The 23,230-nt window shown below is 47.0% G+C and overlaps 3 protein-coding genes and 1 long non-coding RNA gene across 11 annotated transcripts in view; 2 read left to right on the top strand and 2 right to left on the bottom strand.

Annotated features, from left to right (window-relative positions):
* Nucleotides 1-7,127, top strand: part of CYFIP2 (cytoplasmic FMR1 interacting protein 2) — a 49,396-nt gene extending 42,269 nt beyond the window's left edge. For all 4 annotated transcript variants that reach the window (XM_074552229.1, XM_074552230.1, XM_074552227.1 and 1 more), the window contains 3 exons: nucleotides 1,613-1,851; nucleotides 2,251-2,398; nucleotides 2,960-7,127. In XM_074552229.1, the coding sequence (XP_074408330.1) occupies nucleotides 1,613-1,851; nucleotides 2,251-2,398; nucleotides 2,960-3,127 (555 nt within the window). In that variant the 3' untranslated portion in view covers nucleotides 3,128-7,127. The remainder of the gene's footprint in view (nucleotides 1-1,612; nucleotides 1,852-2,250; nucleotides 2,399-2,959) is intronic.
* On the bottom strand, nucleotides 1,755-11,804 carry LOC141730940 (uncharacterized). Its single transcript, XR_012582801.1, has 3 exons — nucleotides 11,579-11,804; nucleotides 8,911-8,977; nucleotides 1,755-1,960 (listed from the first exon to the last, which is right to left on the bottom strand). It is a non-coding gene; the product is annotated as an uncharacterized LOC141730940 (long non-coding RNA).
* Nucleotides 11,805-11,879: 75 nt separating this feature from the next.
* On the top strand, nucleotides 11,880-20,775 carry NIPAL4 (NIPA like domain containing 4). 3 transcript variants are annotated; one of them, XM_074552045.1, is made up of 8 exons: nucleotides 11,880-12,007; nucleotides 13,667-13,915; nucleotides 15,783-15,839; nucleotides 16,803-16,893; nucleotides 18,049-18,209; nucleotides 18,308-18,891; nucleotides 19,313-19,357; nucleotides 20,316-20,775. In XM_074552045.1, exons 1-7 carry the CDS (start codon nucleotides 11,971-11,973, stop codon nucleotides 19,322-19,324), a joined length of 1,191 nt encoding a protein of 396 aa, XP_074408146.1. In that variant the 5' UTR covers nucleotides 11,880-11,970; the 3' UTR covers nucleotides 19,325-19,357; nucleotides 20,316-20,775. The 3 variants fall into 3 exon arrangements, with proteins under 3 accessions (XP_074408146.1, XP_074408147.1, XP_074408145.1); XM_074552046.1 differs by lacking the exon at nucleotides 20,316-20,775 and adding an exon at nucleotides 20,139-20,306; XM_074552044.1 differs by lacking the exons at nucleotides 19,313-19,357; nucleotides 20,316-20,775 and having other exon boundaries at nucleotides 18,308-19,303.
* A 134-nt stretch (nucleotides 20,776-20,909) lies between these two features.
* The window catches only part of ADAM19 (ADAM metallopeptidase domain 19), a 31,619-nt gene continuing 29,298 nt past the window's right edge, over nucleotides 20,910-23,230 (bottom strand). For 2 of the 3 annotated variants that reach the window (XM_074552043.1, XM_074552040.1), the window contains exon 23: nucleotides 20,910-22,779. In XM_074552043.1, coding sequence (XP_074408144.1) covers nucleotides 22,705-22,779 — 75 coding nt within the window. In that variant the 3' untranslated portion in view covers nucleotides 20,910-22,704. Of the gene's footprint in view, nucleotides 22,784-23,230 lie in introns of all 3 variants that reach the window. The other variant, XM_074552041.1, reaches the window with a different exon arrangement.

Below are 23,230 nucleotides of genomic sequence, written 5' to 3'. Positions count from 1 at the left end.
CTGTGCCTGCCCTTTGTCCCAGCTGCTGTGAGTCCCCATTGTGACTGATTGGGATAACATTTTTATAGGCATTGCAGGGACAGCTGCAAATGGAGAAAATGCTTAAAAACGGCTTAAAGCTCCAGGAAGTCCTCTGGGACAGGCAAGGTCTCAGTCAATGTCACACTTGCTCTATGTGCCTGTTCTAGAATGTGGGAGGGATGAAGGGCTCTGCCTCTGCAGCCGCTCCTCTGCCAAGGTGAGCACGGCAGAGCCAGAGCCTCCCACAGCCACAGGCACGGCTCTGACAGCACCCAGCTCCCATTTCATGGGTTAGTTTTGGCAGCACTGCAAAGAGAAGTCAGTCCTGCCACTGGTACAGCAGGAAATGGGGCAGCTGAGAGGATACCAGGGCAATGGGACACCCCCATGCTTGCACCACTCAGCTTGGGGGAAGGCCCCGCTTGCTTGTTTTAAATCCCCACCCTTTTTTTTTTATTTTTGTCCTCTTGGGGAGCAGTGGGGCTGAAATGAAGTTAATTCTCTTTTAACTTGCCTCTAGCGTAAAAGCCAAAGTAACTTAATCCAGTGGAGCCATTCCAAATTTGTATATGTAAATCTGAGCAGGGATGTCACAGAAATTGTCCACGCGTGTAAAGCTTCCACATCTGGGAAAAAAATATTTGGCTTTCTTATAAACCACAAGTTTTTCAGTATCAAGTTTGCAATGGCTTCTCATCTTCCTCATAGCTTTTTAACCCTAACTACAAAAGAAATCAAGAAAGCCATAGGCTAACTGCATTTTGAAGAGATGATGGCAATGCCCTGGGAAGCAAAATGTCCCTGTTCTCTTCTGTTTTATCTTCATAATCTGCAGAAATCATGAGACGAAACCCATTAAATGAATCATGAAATGAAAATCTTGAAATGAAGCGCTGAGTAGCACTAATAGGGCAGAGCAGCACGCTAGCAGAATTAAGGATCAGTATTTCTGGTCAGAGCTTTGCCTTCAGCTCTGGTGTTCTGACGTACATAGTTCCTCCAAAAGATTATGAGGTCAGTGAAATAGAGCAGAGCGCTGAGGTGGTGTTTGCAGGGGTCCCAGGATGAGGGAAGGAATGAGAATGTTGACTCCATATTTCAGAAGGCCTGATTTATGATTTTATGATATATATTATATTAAAATTATGCTAAAAGAATAGAAGAAAGGATTTCATCAGAAGGCTAGCTAAGACTAGAAAAAGAATGATAACAAAGGCTTGTGACTGACTGAGACAGTCTGAGACAGCTGGATTGTGATTGGCCATTAATTAGAAACAACCACATGAGACCAATCACAATTCCACCTGTTGCATTCCACAGCAGCAGATAATCATTGTTTACATTTTGCTCCTGAGGCCTCAGCTTCTCAGGAGAAAAGAAATCCTAAGCAAAGGATTTTTCATACAACATATCTGTGACAGAGCACCACATTAATCCTCCTGTGTGAGGGATGGGGGATCCTTCCCTGGTGGGCAGTGCCATGGGAGCAGCCATCAGAGGTAAGGTTGGACCTCCGGGGACTGACCAGGCAGCGTTAAACCCGGCGGGCGTGGGTCACATCCTCACTTGTGTCCCTGTGGCTGTCCCTCAGCAAATAGCCATCGCCCGGGAGGGGGACCTGCTGACCAAGGAGCGGCTGTGCTGCGGGCTCTCCATGTTCGAGGTGATCCTGACGCGCATCCGCAGCTACCTGCAGGACCCCATCTGGCGCGGGCCGCCGCCCACCAACGGCGTCATGCACGTGGACGAGTGCGTGGAGTTCCACCGGCTCTGGAGCGCCATGCAGTTCGTGTACTGCATCCCCGTGGGCACCAACGAGTTCACGGCAGAGTGAGTGTCCCCAGCCGGCCCCCCCGGTGCCCTCAGCTGCAGAGAGAGCCTCTGGGGAGGTGCAGGGGCAATGTGGGTCCTTGGTTTGCTCAGCTTTGTGTTGGAACAGCTGGAGGAAAGAGCACAGTAAAGGGAAATGCCCAAGGTGACAGGGCCAACAACCCATCTATGAGTACTATGTCCTCACCCATCTTACCCCATGGTTCATCCTACACAGCCTGGCCTGAGTGTAATTCTGTATTCTCTCCTTCTGGGTTCATTTTCTCTAGGTGTATACTCAGGACTGAACCCGATTTCCCTAGGAATTCACCCAAGAAAGTTCCTGGTGCCGTGGTGCTTCTCTTGCCTAACTCTTGTCCTGTCATGTCTCCCCACCCATCACCCTGCTCCTCCCTCCAGGCAGTGCTTTGGAGATGGTCTGAACTGGGCAGGTTGCTCTATCATTGTTCTCCTTGGACAGCAGCGGCGCTTTGACCTCTTCGACTTCTGCTACCACCTGCTGAAGGTGCAGAGGCAGGATGGGAAAGATGAAATCATAAAAAACGTGGTAAGTTGAAGGGTGAGGTCCCAAAGGACCCAAACCAGCACACTTCTTTCTATTTTCTATCCTGCTTTGTCCAAACTCATCAATTACAACAAAGCCTGGTGTTAAGCTTATTCCTACTGGCTGCCCTTGCTGCAAGGTTTCCATCTGCAGTCTCAGCAGAGAGGCCAAGATTTTAATTGGCTTGAAAATCAAATCTTTTTTCTCCCAAAGCTTTCCCTTCTTCCTGGGGTTGGGAAGCTGGACCTGAGGAGCTGGTATTTCCAGCAACCATCCTGTGATCTCGCTGGCTTTATCAATAAGCAGCTGGGAGCCTAGACTTTGGAGCGGTTAACTGAGGACCACTCTGTGATCCTGTTAATGCTCTGTCTTGAGTCATCAAACCCAATAATGAAGCGAGTCACCGGGTTCCTGCGAGGTGCTAAGTGGAACAGGAACATGTGTTAGAGCTGCTTTGCCTTAGCAGAGCTTTCCAGCAGCAGGGCACAGGTGCTGCTACTTCCTAGCTGGTCAGATGACATAAGACCCTTCATGTGCTGTTTCTCTCCCTCACCACCCCTCCAGCCCTTGAAGAAGATGGCTGACAGGATCAGGAAGTATCAGATCCTGAACAACGAGATCTTTGCCATCCTGAACAAGTACATGAAGTCGGTGGAAACAGACAGTTCCACGGTGGAGCACGTGCGCTGCTTCCAGCCCCCCATCCACCAGTCGCTGGCCACCACCTGCTAGTGTGGACACGGACCCTGCACGGGGTGGGAAGGGAGCAGGGACTGAACCCAGACCAGCTGGGAGGGGTAAGCTCGGTGGTGTGAGGCCTGCCAAGGGAGTGAGGCTGGGTCTGCCTCTCCACACGAGGACACACCGTCCCCTCGCCCCGCTGGAGTGCATGTTCCTCTGTACCATCCCTGTGATCGGTTTTACTCGTAGCTTTCGGACTTGAGGGGGGGTGGGGGTGGGTGGGCAAAATGTGCTTTTCTTCCATGAAGTGGTCCAGTTTTCCCTGTGATTCACCCAGTCCACACATCTCTCTGAAGCCATACTGCAGCCTCAGGTGGGAGAGCTCCACGGTCCCACAGCGCCAGGAACCCGCTCCCACTGCAGAAACAGTGGGACAAATCAACACCCCTGTGACATGGGCCACCAGCCAAGGAGCAGGAGGGGCTGAAGACAAGTCCCTGATCCACTCTTTGAGGGGAAGAAGGGATGAAGGCAGGATGTCACCCATGGCAGTGCCCTGAGGAGCAAGTGCTGGGTGCAGAGGAGCCCCGCCAGACTGGTTGTGGATGGATGTCTCATCCAGCTTTGTGCTCTCTGCTTGTCCTTGGCCTTTCCAGCAGTTGTTTTCATGAGCTTTGGCATGTGGGCTTGAGGATAGCAATGAGGCAGTCACCAGATAACTCCTCAGCACTTCAGAGAGCTGGGGAAACAGAAAACAGCCTGGCTTTTTCCATGCTATGGGACGTCCACTTATTTTTAAGCAGAAGTTCTCCCCTGAAGACACGTCCCCTTCCATGTGTCTGGTTTATTTTCCAATAAACCAGATTTCCTGTGGACTACAGAAGAGGCTGCATTCATGTGAATGTGCTCTCAAACATATTAATTTGGGTGGAAATAATCACTGGTGCTGACAGGATGCAGGTATAGTTACGTTGAACATGTGGGATCTTTGTTCTTCAGCCAAGGGTGAGAGCAGGGTGTGTACTGTGTGTGTTCTGGGATGCTATTTTCCCTTGGTTTAGACAAATTCCTAGTGGCACAGCAAACAAATGCCTTTCTCCAGAGAATGGTGACTACCAGCAGAGCTTAGGAAATTTCCCATAACTCAGAAATCATGTGATTGTTTAGGAAAGGTAAAATATAGGATAAGTTTTAAAAAATACCCAGAATTTTCCAAGTTCAGACATGTTAGAGAGAACACTGGAGTCTGTTGCCTTTTCCCACTCAGCTAATCTAAGATCCCTGGATATTGAGAACAGATTCAGGTGGAACTTCAAGGAGGATTTCATAACTCCTGGTCTAACCTGCTTCTAACCCTCAGCAGAGTCATTGGAGTGATACAAAAGCCAGTGCTTGATGTGAAAGGAGATCAAACCATGTGCTCCAAGAGAAAATGATGCCAGCCTCACAACTGGCAGTGTTTCCTCAGCTCTAGCCTGGCCACAGCAAAAATTGCTGTATCCAGATGTGATAATATATATTTGTTCCATGCATTTCATTATGCTTTGTAAACTGCATGCTGTTACAGATGTTAAAAAGGCAGAGCCTGGGCATTTATTCTCTCAGAGGGAGCATATAATTAATTAGTAGAAATATCTGAGCTGGAGTTTTTGTCTTCAGAAACAATAGCCAGCACACTACTGCTGGCAAGAGGAGATCTTGGTGTGTGGCATGAACTTGTGCTCCCAGACTCTGATCACCTACTCCCTCGATAATCAATAATCAATAATCAATACCCCGCATGTGACAAGTGCTGGGCATTTTCACGCCTTGAGTTTCATTTTGTTACTGAGACAGGCCTTTTCAGCTGCAGGGAGGAAATTGTGCGGCACAGTAACCTGAAAGTAAAATGAAATCTCAGGAAGTCTGGCTGAAATCCTGGAGTGGCAGGGAAGGAGCCAGCCCAGCAAGGCGAGTTCTTTCCTCTGTGTCATGAGGAAGAGCAGCACAAGAGCTTCTGGTGCTTGCTCTCTACTTACTCTTCCTCTAAGGATGTCAGTTCTGCCATTCCATCATGATCCAACTTCTACACTACTGGAGTGAGGGAATCTAGAGTTATATATTTTTAAAAGGAAGAGAAGAATCAAGAACTTTATTTTTTGTGGAAAACAAGATGCGAGGAAGATAGATCCGACCAAGATCCTATTTTTCCTGACCTAAATAGCAAGTGCTTGTTATTTTGGTATGAAAGTCTTGCTGAAAAGTTGGCACAAGTCCCTGTCTGGCTTTCAGAGCCACCTCTAGGCACAGCACAAATTAAGTGTCCTATTACATCTGACAAGCTGTGGAATGCTGGAGTCTTCTTGGAAACCAGCATGTACCAGAAGTTGCTACAAAAGAATGAACTGTACCAAACGGCTCAGTCTCAGCTACCTAGACAAAAATGGGATGTAGTAAGGTGAATTTAAATCCCTCTTTTCATCAGTTTAAGTCTGGAGTGAGTCATGAGATATTTCACCTAATAATCTGTAAATCTGTTTGCATTCTTTTCCTGTAGTTTTGCCATAATTCCCTGCAAGCCTGCAAAACACACTTGCACTGGAAGTTTGTTGTACTTGTACAGGCTGTACTTGAAAGAACAGGTAGTTGAAATCTATTTGTTGCCCTCAGATTTGCTAGCAAAAATGTCAAATCCCTCCAGATTCCAAGGGATTAAATGTTTTGAGCAAAATGTCAAAGTGCATGAACAAAATGTAAAGTGTTTTGACTGTAGAGTGTATGCAGATCTTTTGCTTGTTGCTCAAGTAGTATGAGATATCAGCTAGTAATAATCACAGTCTTAATTTCTGAGATTTGATGTTACTGTCCTTTGATTATCTCAAGGATACAGATACTCCTTAGCCTCAGTTTTCTCACCCTCTTTGTCTGTAAATGAGAAAGGTCCGGGCTTAGGTCTTCAAACAACTCCATGAAAATGGATTTTTTTTCCTCCTGTGCTTTTTTAAATGTCATAATTGTTAATGGAAATAGGGAGCAGATTTGTAAGAGTAGGGCTAAATAGTAACAGATTGCCAGGGGTTCAGGGATATTCCTCACACTTGCAGACTTTCTGCCAAGTTTGGGAGTCTTCCTTGCAGTTGTGCTTCAGTCCTGTATTTTTCAGTCTTCAGCAGACTTCTAATGTTGTTTTCTTAGGGAAATGTTGACCCCTGTCTGAACCCTCCCAAGTCCACTGACAATGGAATTGCTTTTTATTACCTATCTTTTCCTGCTTATGCTAAAGTAGTCTGCAACTGCCCAGCACTCACCAGCCACCACTTGGAATGTCTACTCCAAAGTCAAGCTGTTGGCTCCAAACAGGAATTACAGGGAGGAGAAAGGATGGCCTGTGTCATGCATGAAGTCAGACTGGGTTATTTTAATGTTCCCTCTGGCTTTGCCATTATGAAATGTGACTGTTGGCAGTGCACATGCTTTTCTGGGATGATGCTACACTTGACTTGCAATGCTACAATAGAATGGGGAAGCAAACTAGATGAAATTCAGCACTTCAGTGGTTTTCCTTTTAAATTCTGACAGCACTTAGTAGCACTGAACCACATTAGTCCTTTTCCTCCTGCATTACTCCAGTCCAGTGGGTTCATGTGTATTGGAGAACAAAAGAGAAAATAATCAAAGGTGTAAAAAACCAAGAAAATATTCTCAAAAACTGTTGTCAAATGTACCATATTTGTATGAAAAGCTGCTTGAGTTATTTTGTACAATGAATTTTATTTATGGTGAGGTATATTTACGCTTGTGATCTGATACAGTGTTAAATTTTTGATCCATATTTGCTATGCAGCTGAAGATGATATTTTTGTTTTGTATTATTATTTTTTGCTGTTGTTCTAAAATTCAGCCAACAGAAGCTTCCATCTCCATTAGAAGTGCTTCTGCAAGAGTAAAGCATCTGATACCTGGTGATATGTCCCGTAACACAGCAACCAACAATGTGTACAACAAATGTGGGATGACTTTTGTGATGAAGAAAAATAAAGATTGGGCTCATTCATGAAATGGGCAGAATTTACCTTATGGTGTTATCATCATCATTGTGATAACTGTTATCTGGGGAGAGCTTTCTGTTGTACCTTGCACAAAAGAAAAGCCAATTTGATCAAAATGTTAAGCTTTTGTAAAAACCAAAGGAAAAAATGTGAGGGTTTGTGGCCAACACCAAAATGGACATATTTTCCTATAGAAAAGTTAATGATTTTTGAGAAGAACTTCTTTGCACAACACATTTTTCGTTTTCAAACTTGTTCTAGGATAAAAGGGTCAGGGAAGGGAAAATCATATAATCATTTTTAACAGATTTTGACAGGCTCTATCCAAAGCTGAACTGAGGAGCTCATTTCCTCTCTTTACTGCAGCCTTGTCAACTCTACAGGGGCGTTTTTTTATTCCAGGAGATTCTCCTTGCTGTTATTTTCCTGAATTTCCATTTGAAACCATTCTTAGTCTTGTGTTGAAAGCACCCAAGGAGCAGCCATGGTTGTTGACATGGTTGCAGAAGAGAAGTGGGAACCAAGGGGGAGCTGAGGAATGAGGGAGAAACAACTGCCATGGGTCTGTGGGAGTTGGACTCCTGTGCTCACCAAACTCTCACTGGTGTTCCTTTCACAGCTTCTTCCCAAGGTTTCCTCATGGGAGCAGCTTCCCAGCTTGAGAGGAGCAGAAATGCAATGATTCTTCACATAGAATGGGAGGTGAACTTTACACCACAACCAGGCAGCTCTGTTGATCTTTCCAGTGTGCTCTGAGGCTGTGCTGCAGCTCTCTGGGTGATTCCTTGTTTGATTGTTCAAAGTTGCCCAATATTTACTGATTTCAACATGGTTCTGCTACAGGGAATGGCAAAGAGGAGAGCAGGACTTTATTCCTGCATCAGCCACTGATAGTGGGCAGGTGGTTTGGGTTTTATCCTTTCTCCCATCAAAATTTCTCTATTTTTTTTTTCTCCTTTTTTTTTTTAACTAATTTTAGCTGCTGCGTCATGGACACCCCAGTTCTCACCCAGTGCTTGGAGCTCACATGGTCTCACTGGAGCCAGCAGCAATTGCTGCTTTGAGTATCAGGGTCCAAGGCTCTGAATTTTGAACAACCGGCCCTAAGGGAGCAGTATCAAAGATACAGGCCCCCATCTTTCTCCTTCCTAATGCTCCTAAATATGTTTACATCTCCAGATAAAAGTCTGCTTCCCCAATGGAGAGAACTGCTCATTAATGATTGCTTTATTATTTCAATAGCTTAACAGAATTACCCTTTCTGTGACCCCCTCTGCAAGTCAGGAGTGCCTTTCACATGCGGCTTTGCTTGATTTAGAGTTCTGATGCAAACGCCTCCAGATAAGAAGTGTGCAAACAAAGATCTGCTGATGGCGTGTCACTTCACCCACCGCTGTCCATCACCAGCCCACCGCTCCTGCTCTGCCAACATGTGGCTTTGTGGGGCCACAGTGGCCTGGATAAATTGTTTAGCAACCCCGGGAGAAAGGAGCTGGGATGTATTTTATGGCCCCGTGACCCTGGAGCACTCAGCTCAGACCCACAGGTGTGTGCACTGGCATGGGGAGGGCAGAACTGCAAGGGTTGGAGCCCACCATGGCTGTGGCAGGCTTGGGAGCTGTCTCTGTTATGTTCTCTAAACTCTGGTGGCACCAAATGTCAGCCTCAGCCACTGCAGACATGGTTACCTTGAGACAGGCTGAATTAAAAGCTGTCTGCTCATCAAAGTTCAATCTTTCAAACTTCGGGCATCCTTTCATGTAGTGCTGTAATCATCCAACACCAGGCAATTCCCTTAACCCCTACCTTATCAAATCATTGCCAGAAGAAGGGTTCACCCTCTCTTTGAAGCAGCAAACAGCTCCTTGGATCTCTAAAACGATACAAAGCCAGAGCAAAAAATTACAAAGCTGTTCAGAAACTTTCCACAGAAACCATGCCTAGCAGACATCCAAGGGCAAAAGTTTCCATCACCTGTTAGCAGGATACTTCCACCATTATTTTTAACAGAGGACAGTTGATGCTCAGTAGTTTTCCATAACTTTTTCCAGAACAAGAGATGAGCAGACAGGAGTAGAGGAAAGAACAGCCTTTTGATGTTGCTGGAGAGGTTATTTGCATGCAAAGCTGCCTTGTTCTGCCCCTCAGATTCCAGTCAAGGTTTTGGCCTGCAAACCAGTATTTCAGGAGGAACTGCATTGCTAAAAGATGAGCTGCTATGGAAGACTCCCTGATTTCTGATGAGTTATTTTTAAGGCAGCATCTGATGTGAGTATCAACCCGTGAGGTCATAGCTTGGAGCTAAATTCCCTTAATTACAGCCTTCCCATTAAAATTAGGATATGAAGCAATAAAAGAGGCATTGGCTGCATCCCTGCTTTATTGTTATCAGTCTCAACTTGCCCTTGACTAAGCACAGAAGGTTCCATGCCAACCCTACCTGGCTCTTTACTCCCATATTGCTGTACACAGCCTTGCTAAATCCTTCAAATGCAGCTCCTGTGACTGCGTGATTTCAGAGCCTGCACCCCCCGCAGTCCCTGTGCCAGGAATGAGGAAATACGTGACACACTTGGGTCCGTGGCTGATTTCAAAATCTCACTGAAGCTTCTGAAGCTTCTCCCCCCTCAGTGTTGGCACCCAGGCATGCTCCCTCCCCAGTGTCTGATAGAGCCAGCTCACACTGCAGTGTCCCCTCCTTTTGGGGACATTTTGCTCATCATGTCTCTCTTCCCAGGACTTAGAATGGCTTCTCTTGGAGGTCTCATCCCTTGTCAAATCTGGCAGAAGTGGCCCACAGACTCAAATTTATCTTTGGGGATGAAATGGAATACATAAACATACATGTATGTGGTCACATCAGCCTTTCCCTTTAGGAAATCAAGCTGACAGGACAAGGTAAAGATGTGGCCCAAAGTGCCTTTTTCTTTTGCCTGCACCATAGATGAAGCTGCACCATGACCAAAAGGATTATTTTAACCCCAAATCCCTTCCATAAAAATTTGCTGCCTCCTTCACACCCCTTTGTGCACAGTGAGCACAGATGTCAACAACACTCATCTGAAAAAGCTTGGAAATTATTTTGGACACGGTTTAACTGCCAATAACCACACCACAATTAGGCCTCCCTGGCTATGAGCAAGATCTCAGGGTGTTGGAGAAGGTCCAGCAAAGGGGAGAGCCCCAAGCACCAGAGTGAGCAGGCAGAGCAGCCTGTGAGGGGACAGGGAACATGAACGCCCCCAACCAGCACTGCAAACAGCAAATACTTGTCCCTCTTCACCATCACACTGGTTTTCTACCCAGCCCTTATTCACACATTGCATTAATAGCTCCTAACCAGCATCAGCCAGTTAATTTACACAAATGAGGCCAAATCCCACCAGCATTATCCTGCCCAGGGTCTTGTTCCTTTTGGTTGCATAATAAATAACAGCAGCAGAGGTTGCTCCAGGAACACTGATAAATTAGCACAAGTTTCATTTCCTACTTCAAAACCTGCTGCCATGTGATTTGGATTGATTATCAAGTGCCCTGTCATAAAGGGGAGGACGTGGGATTTGGCTGGCACAGTCTCTCCCAGCCAGTGACCCACAGGACTGTGATGGATGAACAGACTTGATTAAAATCAAATGACTCACAAAGCACTTGAGCATTACATTTCTCTTTGCTGGAGAAAACAGTTGCTCAGAGATAGGATCAGGCACTGAATGAAGGCGTTAAGAGGTATTAGCAATGCTGCAGCCTGATAGTCTAAGGGCAATTCCTGTAGTAACAGGCAATTTATTTTATGGAGGGGGAAAAAAAGGCAATTTTTCAGACATGTTCAATTCCTGCAAATCTTATATCTTTATATTGCCTTATGACAGGAACCCTTTCTACCTATAAATGTGGGTTTGCTGAAGCAAAGCTTTGTTTCACTATTGGTTTTATTTACCTCTGTTGACCTACAGCAGAGCCTGGAAATGAAAGGACTTTTCTATCAGCAATAGGTTTCTGTGTACACACAGAGCACAAATGCAGGAAGGGAGGTCGGCAGAGGAGGGTGGGGATGAAGGCAGAACAAGGGGGGTTGGCAGAGGAGGGTGACGATGAAGGCAGAACGGGTGTTCCACACACTCTGAACCATTCACACACCAGAACCAGCAAGGGAGGCTTCGGCTGCCCTGGGAGGGGGAGTTGATGGAGATTCCTCTTCTCCAGTCTGAACAAACCAAGTGACCTCAGTTGCTCTTCACATGGCTTCTCCTCCAGACCCTTCACAATCTCCGTGGCCCTCCTTTAGATGTTCCCTAACAGCTCTGTATCCTTCATATATCGTTCAGCCCAAAAGGCTGAAAAACACCTCTAAACTCGAGTCCAACCATTAACCTGACATCGCCATCCACATTTCTCTCGTTTACCTTTAATTTCTATTTCCACCACACCTGTGTTAAGCCCCCGGCTTTGAGCACATCTGGGCTCACTCACACACCTCCGAGCCACCTCCTGCTGCCCCAGCGCCTTCTCCAGTCCCTGCAACGAGGAAAACACCTTCCAGAGGAGAAACGCAGCGGCAGGAGCCTGGTCCCGGCTCTGTGCTAAGGGGCAGAACCCCCCGGAGATGCCACAGCACTGACCGGGCAGGCGGGGACAGAGATGGGGACAAGGGCTGGAAGGATGGGGACAAGGGCTGGGGACGCGGGGCTGGCCCAGGGGTCCGTGCAAGGTTCCCCAGGGCACTGTGTGCGCTCCCAGCGCAGCGAGGGGCCGGGCCGGGCCGTGCCGCGCCGTGCCGGGCGGGCCGGGGGAGGAGCGGGGCGGGCTCAGGTGTGCCCGGCCCTGCCCTCGGCCCGGGATGCGCTGAGCGGCCGGAGATCGAAGGCAATGGAGCCGCTGGAGACCAACAGCAGCTGCAGCAACGGTGGGTGCAGCCCCGGGGCAGCGGGACCGGCCCGGCTCGGCCCTGCTCAGAGCGCCGGGACCGGGCCAGGACCGGGTCAGGGCAGGACCGGGCTGGGTCCGGCTCCGGGACAGCGCGGCCGTTTCGGCTCCGAGCACGCCGCACCGCTCGGCCTCGTTCATCCCTCCGGCTTTGGGGCTGTCCTCTGTCACTGCTCTGCTTTGGGGGGTTCTTTCTTCCTTTCTTCGCTTTCTTCTCTTTCTTTTCTTTTTTTTTTTTTCTTTTTTTTTTTTTTTTTTTTTTTTACTTCTGTGTAGGAATGGGGAAACTCGAGCAGCCGGCACCACGCTCTGCCAGCTCTAGAGTGCACGGAGAAGGCAGGAGTTGGGGTTTTTTTCCTTTAAGGATTACTTAATCCAGTCGGTAATCACCCCTCATCCCGCTGCCTTATGCTTGTACCTTGTGGAGATTTTCACCCAGCCCAGGAGGCAAGTTCCCCCCTTATTCCCCAGGAAATATTTCCGCGATAAAAAGTGTTTTTCCTAGTAGGAAAAAAAGTATTATTAGGGAACCCTTGGAAACTCATCTAGAAAGTCACTGCTATTTTTTCCTTTAGAAAAACGTTTATAGCCAGTTCAGATCTAAAACCTCAGCTGTGTGTGCCGAGGCCAGGGATTGCAGCTACTTAAGATCTAAGCCAGGCTCCTGGTTCAGGAAAAATGTGGGGCCCATGCCCAGGCTCCTGACACTGCTGGGAGCAGTTTAGCCATTCCACACTCCTGCCTGCAGAGACACAAATACTTGCTCTATAATTCCTATGTGAGTTCAGGGGGAAAAAAAAAGTCTTTTACTACAAAGAGACTTCTGTACTCCACCTGGCTGTTCTGTTGCTCATGGTCACAGTCACACCGTCTTTACTACACTTGGAGTAAAGATTGCGATAGAAAGATGTGCTGGGTGTGGTAGGAGTGTCAGGGGAAGAAGAAACTCAGCAATTTCCCACCCCCACACACCAGCACACCTTGGCCAGAGCCACAGGGCTGCAGTGCTTTTGGTGTTGGCAGCAGAACACTGCCTGCTCTCATCCTTCCACACTGGCAGGACTGGGTTTGCTTTACGAGCTCTCAGGGAACCTGCAAATAAGTAGAATAAAACCATTGAACAGTAGAGGAAATGAATTGTACAAGATGAATCTGATGTTGTCTTATGACACAGCTCAGCACACAGAGTAGAAACAGAGGCACATTTACAGTGTTGGCATCTCTCCACATCAAACCCAAAGTTACAACTGCAGATGAGCTGGCCGGTGTGAGGATTAGTTGGCTGGAAAGCACCAAAGTCTTTGGATCAACAACGTTAAGAGTGGATAAGGCCTAGTTTAACTCTATAACATTGGAATTTGGTGGAGAGACTCTGGCTTATATATTTGGAAATTCGAATTATTTTTAGAGGTCCTTGTAGACTCATGCAATGTCAAAGAGAAGCTTGAACTGCGGGCCATAAATCTGTCAGACAACACCCTGCCATTTCATTTCCACGTGTGAGTAAAGAGGTGTCCTGAGCTTTGGGTGTTGTTAGGGTGACAGCATGGGTGGCTGTGCAGGGGGACACCTGGATGAGCCTAGGGGAGGAGGGACACTGTTGACAGTCATGTCAGTAATTTGCTGTTTTATCTCCAAGGGTCTCTGATCACCCTTTCGTGCCTTTCCCACCGGGCTGTGTGCCAAGTGATCAGCAGTGCTGTCCCAGCTGACTCCATCCAGGACAATGGCACTTCAGACAGCTCCTGGATAACTCGGCTGGAAAACAATTATGGATTCTACATTGGCCTGGGCTTGGCTGTCTTCTCCAGCTTCCTCATCGGGAGCAGCGTCATCCTCAAGAAAAAGGGGCTGCTAAGGCTGGTGGAGAAGGGAGGCACCAGGGCAGGTAAGGCTTCCATGGGGGCAGGAGGGACCACCTGTTCCTAGGAATACACACACAATCCAAATTTCAGCACTCCTGAGGCAAGGGGACACCTCTGGGTACAGTCAGTCTTCCATCAGCAATGTAAATAGGAGCTTTTGTGGAGGCATCCTTGTGTGTGAGAGCCAGACAGCAGTGCTATGTGGGAGCTGAGGAGCTAATTTACAGCCTTGGTATTGGAAAGGAGTTAATTTACAGTCTGTGTATTGGAAAGGAGCTAATTTACAGAGCCCTGCACTGGAGGAGCTTGACTAAAAGCAGTGTTCTTCTGCCTGGCACCACAAACAGCAAGGGACAGTCCTGTGAGATCAGAGGTGTCCCCATGGCAGAGCAGTGGGTGCCCATCGCTCAGGCCAGGAGCAAGCAGAGTGCCAAAAGCTCTCTGATAAGGATCCCTTAGCACAAAGCTGCAGCTCACAGCTGTGCCCCAGCCCAGAGCAGAGCAGCACAGCCCCAACCCCACTCTTGCTCTCAGTGAAGCACCAAAGGCAGCTTTGGCACCGAGACTCAGAGGCAGCTCCGCGTGCTTGGGTTGCTTGGATTGCAAGAGTGTGTGAATGCAGGACAGACAGGCTCTGTGGGAACTCTGTGGTTGCAGGAGGGATCCTTTGGAGCTCTGTTGCACAACAAGTTGCAGATAACTTTCCTCTAGCACCAGGCTCTCAGGGCAAGGCGAATGTTTATGTGTACACACACACACATATGTATGGTGGAGCAGCACTGCCTAGAGCAGAACTGCACTGTGGAATTGGGCACATCCCATCAGCATTGCAAACATGCTCCAGCAGCAGGGTAAGTCCTACCTGGCAGCTGACCTACTTGCATAACTGCAAAACAGAGCAATGATAATTAAATTACTGCTGCTTCCCTGTTCTGGCCTGGGAACAGTTCTTAAATAATCTTTCAGATTAAATAAATATCACCATCCCCATTGTACTTTGTGCCCATATGGGGACAACAGAGGCATGGAATGATGAAGTGACTGTCCAGAGACAGCCAGCAAAGCAGCCAACAGCAGCTGAACCACCAGGCAGTCTCAGGTCCATGTCCATCCTCTGTCACTGGGCTGAACACACAGCTTCTGAACACAGATGGGTTTGCTTTTTGACATTATACTTGCACAATGAAATATCAGTATTGCTTCAACTGTGAATGTCTCTCTCCTCCTTCCCTCCATGAACTCTTCCCACAGCAGAGCCAAGCGAGTAAAACAAGAGCAAACCCCTCCTCATTTTTCAGAATGTTTAACGTTCTGAGAGGAATTGGAGATTAATGACAGAAAATTGCAGCTGACAGAAAGAGTTCTTGGGAAAAACCCCAACCAAGCAAAAAGACCCTAAAACAAATAAACCAGCAATTTCTGAGGAATACGAGAGCATAACATTTGAACTTCATCATTTATGGAGTGGTTGAGGAACCAGAAGAGGCTGAACTCTAGCAAAAGATTTTTCCCTGTGTCCTAAAATCTTCCTGTTCAACTCTCCATTGTCCCTTGCCCTGTAATCTCTCAGTCCCAGTGTGTCACCCCTGCTATGTGAGCACATCACTTTTCTCCAAGGCAGGTCAAACACTGCTGGTACCGACAAGCTCCAGTTGGGTCAGATTTAGCAAAACCGTGAGCTTTCCTGACCCAGCAAAACCAGAGTCACCATGTCAGCAGGCTCAAACTCCTTATGTCCAACAGCCTGTGGGTTAGGACCAGAATTGGATTAGCTCCAATTAGCTCCAGTTCATTCTTCCCCTTGCAATTTATCCCTCTCCAAAGGGACATTCTCATCTCTTACTCTGAAGAATGTGGTTGTTAACTCCTGCATGTGCTTTTGTTCCCCAGGAGATGGAGGCCATGGCTACCTAAAGGACTGGCTCTGGTGGGCTGGCTTGTTAACCAGTAAGTTTGAGCTGTTTCCCTGGGTTTGCAGCTTTTCCAGGCTCTGTCCCTGTGAAGGAGGCGTGGAACAAACAGAGTATGGTGTTTAAAGCCTGTTTTCTGCCGAGTTCCCCCATCCTCAGCAGAGGTTCCTCAGGCAGAGGAGAGGCAGTGATCCCTGCAGGATCTCCCTTTCCATCCTCCTGCAGGACTGGCAGGACCTGCTAGCTCAGTTTTACCTGATCAAAAGCATGGAAAGCCAGGTTTTAATAGGGCAGCTGGCAGGTCTGCCTGTGTACCAGGCACAGGGCAAACAGCCTCCCCTGAGTGCCTGGGGGAGCAGGGTGCTGGAGTTTCCTGCTGCAGCACAGGGAGATAACAAAGAGGTGTTGCTAGCACCTCCTTCCTTAAAAAAAAAAAACAAACTTGTTTTCCCTTAAAATCTTTATTTCCTGCTTGTATCTCCTAAAATTGGACTCAAAGCTTTACAGTACCTCCTAAAATTGGACTCGAAGCTGCAGGGAGAGCAGCAGATTTTACAAGAGGCTGTTTCAGAGCCCTCTTTTCTGCCTCTCACCTTGGCAGCTGCAGCTCAAGGTGCCCCCACCTGGCTCTGCCCTCGCTGCTCAGGGACAGGGACAGCCAGAGGGGACACCACAGCCCCAAGGACAGGTGTGGAGCTGTCCTTACCACCCCTCCCTTGTACCCCCACACAGCCTGGCTGGGCTGGGGGATTCCTGAGCCCTGACCTGGCCAAGCCCTGGCAACCCCAGCCCTTCCAATGGAGGGGTTCCCTTCCCCAGGGGTGCCTCTGTTAATTTGAAATAGATTTTCACCCACTGCCTGCCCCCGTTTAGCAGCAGCATGAAGCCCCCAGCATCAAACCCACTCTCCAAGTGACAGCTTGCTGGTTTGCAAACCCCCAAGGGAAAATGCAGAAAGTGCTCTGTAACTCACTGGTATTTATTTTTCTTGTTTGTTTAGTGGGTGGAGGGGAAGCTGCCAACTTTGCTGCCTATGCCTTTGCTCCTGCAACTATTGTCACACCTCTGGGGGCTCTGAGCGTGCTCATAAGGTGATTTTTGTGTCTATAAATTGAAATTTGCCTTTTTTTTCCTTGTTTGCCTGTTTGACTTGTAAAAATAGACTTGAAGGGATGCTAATATGATTTATTTTGCCCAAAGTAAAAAAAGTCTTAGTGTTTTCTAAAAAACACTTTAACAGTTGTTGTCCTTTTGGAGGGATCACTTGGGAACCACTGAATTAAGCATCTTGCTCTTCTGGAAATGCTGGATGTGTAGAGCAACAACATACACTGCAGGTTAAATTATTGCAAATATCTTCATTACTTCATTCCTTACTCCAGCTCTTTAACCACTCAGGATTGGTGGGGTTTTACTGTTTGTTTGTTTTGATTTTGTTTTGTTTTTGCAATCAAGAGTACTAAACATTTAAAGGGGTCAAAAATACCAGCCTTGTTTTCAAACTGCCTTTCACCTACCTTTCATTTTATAATCTTTTAGGGTCCTCTTATGTTATAGGGTTTTATATTTCTGGCTGTTCCCAAAAGGGCTGAAACCCTATTCAATTTCCTTATTTTTAAATAGGAAGTTCCACCAAAATACATTAAGCTACTTAAGGTTTTATAGAAAGACTGTATTGTGAAATGCATAAGCAAACTGAGAATTAGGACTGCTCTGGTGTCTTGCCCCAGATTTCTTTTGGACAACAATTAGATATTTTTGCAAATATATCTGTAGCTCCAGTACTTTTAGAGTTTCTCTTTCTAATGGTTCTCATGATTTAGTTAAAATTAACATAGCTTGTTTATTATTAGGTTCAGGTTTTTTCTCTGTTACACTGGCCCTTGAAGTAATTTTCTTGAGCACTAAAAGCTTCATAATGCTCAGCAGCTCCTGAATAATTCTGCCAACCCTGAACAAATATTTCTGAGGACGTACTAAAACATTCAGCATTTTTGCACCTTGCTGACACAAGAGCTGTGATCCACAGGTCACACCTGCACCTCTGCAGGTTCAGCTGTGATTGTGCATTAACCCACTGGAATCCAACTAATTTACACCAGAATTGTGTCCTTGTATCATATGGAAGCATTCTTAACTTTCCTGGAGCTGCTGCTCCTTCTTTGAAGGAGTGCAGAGCACCGGCTGATGTTTTTCTGTCCGGCTGATGTTTTTCTGTCTGGCTGATGTTTTTCTGTCCCATGCAGTGCCATCCTGTCCTCATATTTGCTTGGAGAACAGCTCAACCTGCTGGGAAAGCTGGGCTGCCTGCTGAGCCTGGTGGGCAGCACTGTGATGGTCATACACGCCCCAGAGGACGAGGAGGTCACCACTCTGGAGGAAATGACTTCCAAGCTGAAGGAGCCGGGTACGCAGCCAGCCGCGCTTTCCCTCTCGGGGCCGGGCAGTGCAAACCTCTCCCCATGCCCTCTGCTGGAGTTTTGAGTTCTTCTCTCCCTCCTGCAGGTTTTCTGGCTTATGCTGCAATCCTCCTGGCTCTCTGCTTCCTCCTGATCTTCTACCTCGCCCCCCGTTATGGCCAGAGCAACATCCTCATCTACCTCGCCATCTGCTCCGTTATCGGTGCCTTCTCCGTGTCCTCCGTCAAGGGCTTGGGAATTGCCATCAAAGGCTTCTTTGCTGGCCAGCCTGTGCTGCAGAACCCACTGACCTGGATCCTGGTCATCACTCTGGTGGCATCCATCACCACGCAGATCAACTACCTCAACAAGTCTCTGGACATTTTCAACACCTCTCTGGTGTTCCCCATCTACTACGTGCTGTTCACCACCATCGTCATCACCACTTCCATCATCCTCTTTAAGGAGTGGGTCACCATGACTGTGGTTGACATCATTGGGACAGTCTGTGGCTTCCTCACCATCATTTTGGGGGTGTTTTTACTCCATGCTTTCAAAGACATGGACGTCAGTTTTGGGAATTTACCCCAAGTCCTTCAGAACGAAGAGCCAGCGCCGGTCACCAGAGATGACAAGAACATCCTGATAGAGGTGGACAACTCCAGCATTGCCCCAGAGGACAAACCCAAAGTATTCATGCTCTACACTTAGGGGGTTACATGCAGGGGACTGGAGGTCGAGTGATGTCAATATTCCAGATGCCAGGGGAAAAATTCAAAAAGGAAAAGCAGAAAATAAAATAAACAATGTCTTTTCCAAAGTCAAATCTTTCTCCAGGCTTTTGGACAGGATCTCTGTCATGGTGTGGCAACAAGGGGAGTGTTTAATCCTCTCTGGGCCCTAATACATGCAGCCACTGGAAACAAAAATCCTCTGGAAATATGATAGTGCTGTAACAAAGCTCCTCTCTGAGGCCCCTTCCCTCTCTTATTCTTGGCAGGGCTGATGTTTACCCTTCTCTCCTTCCCCCGGGTGGCCATTGATGTCTTTGTTTCCTGGCCTTGATGGATCATTGATTAGTGCTTTTTGTCTTTTTTTGTTTCCTTTCTAGGCACTTGCATGAACTCTAAAATCCACACCAGCGTCTGGAGAGGAGGTGAGAGACAAGGACTGACCAGTGCTGCTCAGACTCTGCTCATCCATGTTTAATCACCTGCTCTGCAAACAGGGGGACGAGAATATTGGTGAATATGGGCAAAACACGGTGAATTTTGCAAAAGCTGCTCACTCAGGCTCAGGGACACTCAAGCCATGAAGTGTTTTTGCAGAGAGATGTTTTTCAGCTTTTGGTTTTTTTGCGAGGTGCAGGAGTTTCCCTGAAGCAGTGTTACTTTTTTTTTTAATGGGAGTTTTGTTTGTTTGAGTTTTTTTGGGTTTTTTTTTCCCAGAGCAGCTCTGGTGTCCAGGCCTTGGTGAAGTTGCTGGGACTGACCCAGGCCCCACCTGAGGACGGGCAATCCCTGATCAGGCTGGGCAGCTCTGGTAGAGTAAACCCCACGTCAAGAGAAACTCTACCACTGTCTCCAACACTTCTTGTGACAATTTTTTTCAGTCTGAAAGACCAAGTGGCTGTAAATACAAAGTATTTTTTTCCTCAGGAAATATCTTGATCTTGGAAAACCCCCCAAATTCTTTGAGCCCCATGAGGTGTCCTGCTGTCCTCTGAGATGCTCACTTGAATATACCTGGGTGTAAGCATCACTGAGTAAATATATTGTGGGGCTTTGGGAGAGAGGATGATCCAATCTCCTATTTTAATAACATTTCAGTGCTATCTTTTTGGAATGTGGAAAGGGAAATAAAGGGGTTTTTTCAAAATAAAAAAAAAAAAAAGTTGCAGGTGGATCTGAAAGTTTTTCATTATTTCATGTTACTAGCCCTAAAGGATAAAGAGGCTGAGGGACAGCTGAGAACAACAGAAAGAGCATCTGGAGCAGAGTAAGACTGCAGCGACCTCCTTTGGTGGCAGAAAATAATCCAAGTCACTCACTCCATCTTTGGTTTTGGCATCCTAATCAGTGTGATGCTTGGATGCTTGGTGCATTTTATTTCAGAAAATGGCTGTAAATGGGACTCATCTTTCTTCACTCCAGAAGTGCATTTCATTAAAGCAATCCTGCCATCCCTGGAGAAATGCCATGTAGAAAATGAAGATTTGAACTGAGGTAATGAAATAATAGACAGTGAAAGAGTATTTGTTACTGACAACCAACAAATTTTATTAAAACTAGGCAAAAGGCACAATGAATTGCATTCTTCAAGTATTTGCATAGATGCATAGAGAGCATTGTTGTAAACCATTAACATGAGGACATAGGAGAAAGTGAGATGTATTTGTTATAAGTTCTCCCAAGTAATATTATCTTTCAAAAAATCAGGTTTAACATCTTTTACTCCTCCTGCAGTTCCCTTGGTCTCAATCACTCAGTTTGCACACATCTGAAAATTTAATAGGACTTAAAACTACCTTTTGGAGATTTTTGTGATATTCCAGCAATAAAGTTTTCTATCAGAGTTTGGGCACGTCCAGTTGTTCTCTGAGCATTGTGTGTGGGGGCATTTTTTGAAACCTTTCACATGAAAAGCAGTGAAAATATTTTTTGTGATTTTTAGTGGCCATTTGCTGAAGATCAGGGGTTGGAACAGGAGTGCTGCTGCCCTCAGTGAGGGCTCAGCTGTGAGATCAAGTTCTTGTGGTTGAATCAACAGTTACAGAGTTTGTACAGTCCTGCTGCACTGTGAGCAGCCAAACCTGCCATTACATACCAAGAAACAAGTTTGGGGGTTGTTTGAATACACATTTTTATATGTAATATCATATACCCCAATTATTGAAAAAGACAAAGATTAGAGAGCTGTTGTCTTTTACTTACTTGCCCTCTCTTATTCCAGAAGGAGGTTTTTTAGATTTGTTTGTTTTCCAGGCACACAGAAGGTAAGAAAAGGTCTAAAATTGGTAAGATGAGGAATAATCTGTGAGAATTTCAAGACACACCATGTGAACTGTTTCCTTGTGGAGAAAGAGGTAGTAAAGTTGTGAAAACTAATGTGACTTAAGTCATCCTATACATACACTACTACATATAACTACAAATTTAATGAGTTCTTGGGGTTTATCTGGGATTTCTTTAATGAGTAGCTCTTAGGGAATGAGAACCAGCAAACAAGACTCACTTTCTTTATGTCAATAATGCAGTTTCTCACATGTGGAGCAGCAGTCATGCTCTTTGAGGATTTGTCCATAATAAATCAGACACAAGAGGGCTGCTGTAACTGCAACTCCAGATTTCCCTGTGTTCTCCTAGGAAATAATTTCAAGCAAAAAAAAATCTGGCACAACAGAAGGTCTTACTTTAAAATCCTGAGGGAAAAAAAAATCCAAAAAACACATACAAAAGCCAAACTATTATGAGAAGAAAAAAACTAAATTCATAAGGGAGGGTCCTCAGGGTCAGAACCATCAGCTGCTTAAAGTGCACACAGACAGCTCTCTCCGTCCATGGCCTGGAGGAAAAGCCTGGAGTAAGAGAGCTGCCCTACAAAAGCACCATGTGTTGTGTTAATAGTTCAGCTGCTTCACCACCTGGGCATTTTCCAGGTAGGTTTCTCAGTGGTTTGGGGAGCAGAGAGCCCATGCTGAGTTACAGCTCAGTGCAGAAACATCTGCTGCCGGTACCGCACGCTGCACAGGGGCCTCAGCACTGCCTCCTGCTCTGCACCTGGGCCAGAGGGGCCCTGTCGTACCTTCAGTGTGTCCTAATGACCTGGATGGAGCTCACGGGCCCTGCTGGGGCTGCTTTGGGGATCTACAGCACCAGGGCACGACAAGCGAGTGGTTGCAGTGTTCCTGCTGAGGAGGGTTACATGGGGAAAATCATGAAATAAAAATAATCCCCTCTGCAGAAGCTGACCAAAATCCACAGTGGCCCCACAAATTACAGCTCCACAGTTGGCTCCCTGTTGGGGCCCCACTTGCCACCCCCTGTAAACAGAGAATAAACTGAAGAATGTTACCACCAGCTGCTCTCCCCAGAGGCAGTGGGTTCTGTATAGCACCAATATGCTCCTGCAGCTGCCTGGGGGGGCTGAGGAAGCCAACAGGGCCCACATGAAAGCCCATCAAGGCCAGCACCTGCACTCACAGCTTGTTCTCCCTGGTAATACTTAAATAACTGATTAAAAACACGTGGAAACCCCCATCAAGCCCCATCCCTGCAGTGGATATTGCACAACAATATTTAAATACCATACAAACAAGCCATCCCTAATGGAAAAGGCAGAGAGGGCCCAGCTGAGCCTGGCGTGTACCTGGGGCACCCCTGCCATGCCTGGTGAGTCACAGGGGGAGCGGGGCTGGGGCAGGAGGAGGGGAGCTGAGGCACTGTCTGTGGCAGTGAAGGAGTGAGAGTGTTTTTGGTGATGGAAGGCCAGGCACAGGCTGCGTCAGGAATGCCCACGGGGGCCTGGCTGTCCCACGTGCAGGCTGTTCACTGCTCCAGCTCTCCAGGCACCAGCACCCTGGGTGAGATGGAAAAAGGGGGAAAGAAGAGGATTGAGCACTGATGGAAGAACAAGCACCATCCTCACCCTCTCCTGGAGCTGTGTGAACGATGGATTCACAACCCAGTGCATCACATGGGAATGCATCTCCCACAAGGAGGTTCCTGCAGTTTTCTCCATTTTCCACAGCTGGCCTCCAGTATATTGCAAGCTGGAGACACATAACTGTGCTGTGTGAAGTGGAGATGTTTTGTGTTTGCAGAGCACTGAACTCAGTGCCTAGAAGTCCCTTATGAAGTCCTGTATTCAGAATGATTTTTGTGAAACACTTCCTGCAGGGAAAGCATCTCCTTAGCCACAGCTAGAGAGGCTGGAAAGAATTTTTGTTCTTTACTGGGATCTTCAAGTCTTGTGTGAATCCTCATGTTTTGCTGCTTTTCAATAACACTTCTGAGTCCCACAGCCCTTG

Source organism: Zonotrichia albicollis, chromosome 15, assembly GCF_047830755.1.
Source record: "Zonotrichia albicollis isolate bZonAlb1 chromosome 15, bZonAlb1.hap1, whole genome shotgun sequence".
Taxonomy (NCBI): domain Eukaryota; kingdom Metazoa; phylum Chordata; class Aves; order Passeriformes; family Passerellidae; genus Zonotrichia; species Zonotrichia albicollis.
Note: the sequence above shows the minus strand (reverse complement) of the source record. Positions and strands in the feature narration are given on the sequence as shown.

What these genes read in the sequence shown, in the direction of transcription:
- NIPAL4 (XM_074552044.1), top strand. Translation starts at nt 11,971, where the DNA reads ATGGAGCCGCTGGAGACCAACAGCAGCTGCAGCAACG. An exon ending in GTGGGCTGGCTTGTTAACCA is followed by an intron (nt 15,840 to 16,802) that starts GTAAGTTTGAGC and finishes TTGTTTGTTTAG; the next exon opens with TGGGTGGAGGGGAAGCTGCC. An exon ending in TTCCAAGCTGAAGGAGCCGG is followed by an intron (nt 18,210 to 18,307) that starts GTACGCAGCCAG and finishes TCCCTCCTGCAG; the next exon opens with GTTTTCTGGCTTATGCTGCA.